Source organism: Tinamus guttatus, unplaced genomic scaffold, assembly GCF_059628265.1.
Source record: "Tinamus guttatus ecotype Peru unplaced genomic scaffold, ASM5962826v1 Tinamus_guttatus_pri_ptg000474l, whole genome shotgun sequence".
NCBI lineage: Eukaryota > Metazoa > Chordata > Aves > Tinamiformes > Tinamidae > Tinamus > Tinamus guttatus.
Window position 1 is genome coordinate 1,105,590 of NW_028289008.1, and position 5,264 is coordinate 1,110,853.

General features: G+C 48.1%; 1 protein-coding gene across 1 annotated transcript; it reads left to right on the forward strand.

Moving 5' to 3' along the window:
- Positions 1 to 306: 306 nt before the first annotated feature.
- Positions 307 to 1,337, forward strand: LOC148592973 (olfactory receptor 14C36-like). The gene has a single exon (XM_088533022.1). The coding sequence runs from the start codon at positions 378 to 380 to the stop codon at positions 1,335 to 1,337; it is 960 nt and encodes a 319-aa protein (XP_088389148.1). The 5' UTR covers positions 307 to 377.
- Positions 1,338 to 5,264: the final 3,927 nt, after the last annotated feature.

Below are 5,264 nucleotides of genomic sequence, written 5' to 3' on the forward strand. Positions count from 1 at the left end.
AATGTACCCAGGGTGCTGGGCAGCGTCCTTGGAGGGGCTGCAAAGGGGTTGACTCTCCCTTTAGGAGACCCTGTGACTGTCAGGACATGTGACTGTCTCTGTTGTCCTGCTGGGTTTGTGAGGTGCCCTCCGGAAGAGGATTCAGTGCACAGAGTGCTTGCCATGTCAGGAGCAGTGTCCTGTTCTCTCCATCACATATCCACCTTGAACATAGAGGAAGAGCAGAGTTAAATGAGTGTGAAGAAGAAATTACTGAGAGTTCAGACGGGGTTGAGAAGGATTTCTATGAAAAATGGAAAGTTTATTTCAGAGAAAATTCTTCTAAGCTATTATTGCCTTTTCTTCCCTACACAGTTTTCCTGAGCCCAATAGAACAGATGTCCAACAGCAGCTCATTCAATGAGTTCCTCCTCCTGCCATTTGCAGACACGCGGGAGCTGCAGCTCTTGCACTTCTCGCTCTTCCTGGCCATCTACCTGGCTGCCCTCCTGGCCAACGGCCTCATCATCACAGCCGTAGCCTGCGACCACCGCCTCCACACCCCCATGTACTTCTTCCTCCTCAACCTCTCCCTCCTCGACCTTGGCTGCATCTCCACCACTGTTCCCAAATCCATGGCCAATTCTTTCTGGGACACCAGGGCCATTTCCTACTGGGGATGTGCTGCACAGCTCTTAACTTTTACATTTTTCATGTCAGCAGAGTATTCTCTCCTCACAGTCATGGCCTATGACCGCTATGTTGCCATCTGCAGACCCCTGCACTATGGAATCCTCATGGACAAAAGAGCTTGTGTCAAAATGACAGCTGTTCTCTGGACATCTAATTTTCTCTATGCTCTCCTGCACACTGGAAACACATTTTCCATTCCACTGTGCCAAGGCAATGTGGTGGAGCAGTTCTTCTGTGAGATCCCCCAGATCCTCAACCTCTCCTGCTCATACTCCTACCTCAGGAAAGTTGGGCTTCTGGTGGTTAGTATCTCTTTAGGCTTTGGGTGTTTCACTTTCATTGTGGTGTCCTACGTGCAAATCTTCAGAGCTGTGCTGAGGATTCCCTCTGAGCAGGGCCGGCACAAAGCCTTTTCCATGTGCCTCCCGCACCTGGCCGTGGTCTCCCTGTTTGTCAGCACATGTGCATTTGCCTACCTGAAGCCCCCCTCCATCTCCTCCCCCTCTCTGGATCTGGTGCTGGCCGTTCTGTACTCGGTGGTGCCTCCAGCAGTGAACCCCCTCATCTACAGCATGAGGAACAAGGAGCTCAAGGATGCCATTAGGAAAGTGATTTCATGGACCTTTTTAAGCAGTGCTCATTTTTCCACATCTCTCCACAAATGACTCTTTCTGTATCCCGTAACTGGCTTGAGCATTGTTTATTCATGTTATTTTTATTATGACTTTAACTAGTGATAATAATTGTTATTGTGTTCCTACACAACTACTTGTATTCATTCCCCTTTTTATGGGTCTGCGCTGTCTCACCTGATACCCTAAATTGTGTTGAATGCTGGACAAGGAATGGCTCCCTAACAGTGTCTCTGTAATAAAGTAATTTCTATCAGTACAGTGCGTGAAAGCTGGGCTTTTCCTCCAAAGCTGGTGTCAAGAATAGGCCCAAGGACTTGCACCCCTCAAGGGCCTGCTGCACGGGATTCTCCATGGGTTCAGCAACACAGAGCTCAGAATCATGTAATGATCTTTCAGAGATCAAGGGCTGGTTTGGGAATTCACCTATCAGACTCCAAGGATAGTGGAGATGCTGAATGGTCATGGATTTACACATGCACAGCTCTCCTACATATTAAGGCACAGTGTCAGATGGCTGTTCTCATGGAGGGGAAGCTGGCGGTGTCAGGAGAGCACAGAGATCCTCCTGGGACAGCATATGCCTGGGATGGACTGTGAGTAGAGCCTCATAAAGGGAGAGGTCCTCAAAGATGGAGTTTCTTAGAGGTAAAGCACTGGGTATTCGCAGGCAAAAGAGGACTCTGCAGTCTCAGGAGAGGCAGTGAGGACTCAACTGTCAGGAAGAAGGGAGAACGGAGAGCCCTCTGGGTCACCATCTATCAGATACCAGGGCAGGATGTACAGGCACAATGGACACAACGAGCACCCTTGGAAATGCTCTGTAGTCCAGGTGCCCTGGACTGTGCAGTCATCTGCAGTCCCTTGTAGGGTTTAGAGATACCCATTTGGTTGGGTCTGACTCCTACCCCCGGTCACAGGGGCAGTGAAATGTCACCCTTAGCCACTTTATTCCCCCCTCTCCCTGCTCCATACCCTTCCCAGCTCTGGATCTCTCTGAGTTGGCCATTCTGTACTCAGTGGTGCCTCCAGCACTGAACCCCCTTGTCTACAGCATGAGGAACAAGGAGCTGAAGGAGACAGTGAGGAAACTTCCTCAATGGGTACAATGTCAGTGCCAATAACTGTCCTGTGTGCAGTCACTTGTCATTCCCATGTTCTTGGCATGAAACCTGTGCTCTTCACTTATTTCTTTCTAAATTTTCACTCTTACCTTCCTGATAAAATAATAATAAATACTTATTTAAAATATATATAAAATATAACAATAGAGCAGGAACAAAAGGCTGACTAGGGAAAATATGGGCCTGCTGTTAAATGGGCCAGGAGCCCTGGTGAGAGAGGACACAGAAAAGACCGCCTTTGTCGCAGGCTTTAGTGCTAAGAGTGACCCTCCGGAATCCTAGGCCCTGGAGACCATGGAGAAATGGAGAAAGGAAGACTTTCCCTTGCTGGAGGAGGATCTGAGTAGGGCTCACTTCAGCAAACTGGACACCCACAAAACCATGGGCTCTGAGGGGACTCTCTTGCACTGTTCAGTGCCCACGTCTGACAGAGCTCCATGAACTGGAGAAATCGAGTCCCTCCAGTTACACTGCTTGTACCTCTAGCCCTTGGCAAGTGACCTTCACACATCAGAGACTCTCTGAGCACCGCCTGATAGATGCAAAAAGGGGCTGACATTGGAATGCTGCATTTATGGCACTGCATCTCGCACTGCTTTCATGTCTCCTGATGGTTAGCTTGCTTCACTTTACCCCTTCTCTGTTTGTCACACTGCACCATTGCATGTGTCACGATCACATCTCAAAGTGCACAAGTGGCAGTTTCTCCTCTGGTGTTATTCCTGTGTTTCACACCTCAGACAACTTCACCTGCCACCTGCTTGGTCAAAGTGACAACTGGGAATAGAAGCTGAGCGCAAGGAAGGACCTTGCTCTACCTTGCTTGGTCTTGTTACAGGCATTGCCTGGTTCAAGCTGGGCTGCTTTTTCTTGGAGAGCAGCAAGAGAAGAGGCATCTTTCCCTTCTTTTAAAAGTCATCAGGCAATAATTTGCATCCTGCTTGTAACACACACTTGCTACTCAGGGCCATAAGGGCAGGGGGCTTGGGGCATGCAAAGGAGCACGGTGAGGAAGATGAGCAACGGCACAGCTCTGGAGCAGACGGCAGACGGGGCAAGGGAAAGAACCAGACACTACTGGAAAGAATGGTCTTATTTCACTATTAATACTAAGGCAGTACAGAATGGTACATTAAACAAAATAAGCTTATTACACACTGGTTTTAGCATCAGATAAAATAAGCAAGGTAATGCACCTAATCATTACTATATTAGAATAGTGATTAAAAGATATATCACCAATTGCCTAAATATGCCATCATATGTCATCATCATCCAGATCCACAGTCGCTGGGGAGTCCCTGTTGCAGTGAGGATTTGGAGAACCTCCCGGCAACTGGGAGGTCTTACGTGGTGCATCCACCCGGGAGGTCTCCAAAATCACAGCAAGAGTGTCCATCTTTTATAGAGCCAAATCAGCAAATCATGAAAACTTACATTTTCTTTGTGAGCGGTGACATCTGATGTGGCATACTTCCCCTATCATGTGGGATGAGGATCTGGTCAGAGCCCAGGCCTCGGATGGGAGGGTTCCCTTCAAGGTCAAAAACAGCCGCACGAGAGCTTTAAAAAGCTACAGTTTAATGAGCCTCCGTGCAAGCTGGCATGAGCAATTCTACAGGCGAGTGTTGTGTACTGCAAAGGCAGTGCTGTATTCATCTGTAAGTCAACCCTGACTCAGGACTGTCATTTGGGCCCTGGCACTTCAGTTCCTCACGTTGCACTCTGTCGTGACACACCAGGTTATATTCGTCCCCACATTGTGGAGCTGCCAAGAGATTTCCTTGGTAGTGGGAAGCAGCATGAAAAGAGGAAAGAGGACCAAAATACAGCTTGGGAAGCTCACATTGGGCAAGAGGATGAAGAAATATCACTTGGAGGGTAGACCAGTGGTGTTACAGGGCACCCAGAGCGAGTCTGTCACCACCCATGGCTTTGTGTTTCAAGAAACAGCCACTAAGGATGGAAAAGCTCTCAATGAAGGGAAGGAGAACCTGTTGTGAGAGCTTGGTGGGGAAGCAGATTGGGTGTCTATAGTCTGCAGGGACACAGGAGCAGGTCTAGGATGACCTGTGGTAGAGATGGCCAAGGGCACTGCCAAGGCCCCAACAGAATGGAGGTCTTCATCCTCTTGTCTATGGCTGTTGTGTCTGTCACCGAGGCCTACCCCGAATCATCAGGACTTCTTTGCCCCCTTTATCCTTCTGGGCACCCTGGGAGATGTCGTGTGTTTGTCCTGCACTCAGCGTTGCACACCCTCACCCAAACACTGATGCCAGGGAGGACGTGGGCAACACATGGAGGAAAGGATCTCCCTTTCCAGGGTTTCTCTGCCTGTGCTTGCCCAATATGTGTTGACAAAGCACATCAAGGGTGTATTCAGCATCAGAGCCACATGAGTATTTTCTCTACCTACCTCTTACCAATGATTATGACTTTTTAGCTTTAATCAGCCCTTGGTGAGTGGCTGTAGTTAATGGCCTCAGTGGGATCCATTAATGCTCTACAAAACTTTAGGGTTTACTTCTGACTTTGACTTCTTCACTGATTTCTTCAATCTCCTTTCAATAGCTGCAATTCATGGACTCAGCTCCAAAATACTGCATGGAGCTCATTAAAAAGCAAAAAGCCCTGATAAACCAGGACTCTCCCTGCAATTTCCTTCAAGTGTCCATGGCTAATTGAGGAGGATTGGGGAGTGTAGCTAAAAGCTGAAGATAACAATCATATACAAGTATTTCATCTTTTTAAAGTTTTCTATTATTATTCTAAAGACTAGGTGACAGCACATCATCCAATTCATAGCCATTCCGAGTGACTCCTAATGAAGGCAGCA

Bases quoted from the DNA above. Each gene is read 5' to 3' on its own strand.
- LOC148592973 (XM_088533022.1), top strand. From the start codon at position 378: ATGTCCAACAGCAGCTCATTCAATGAGTTCCTCCTCCTGCCATTTGCA.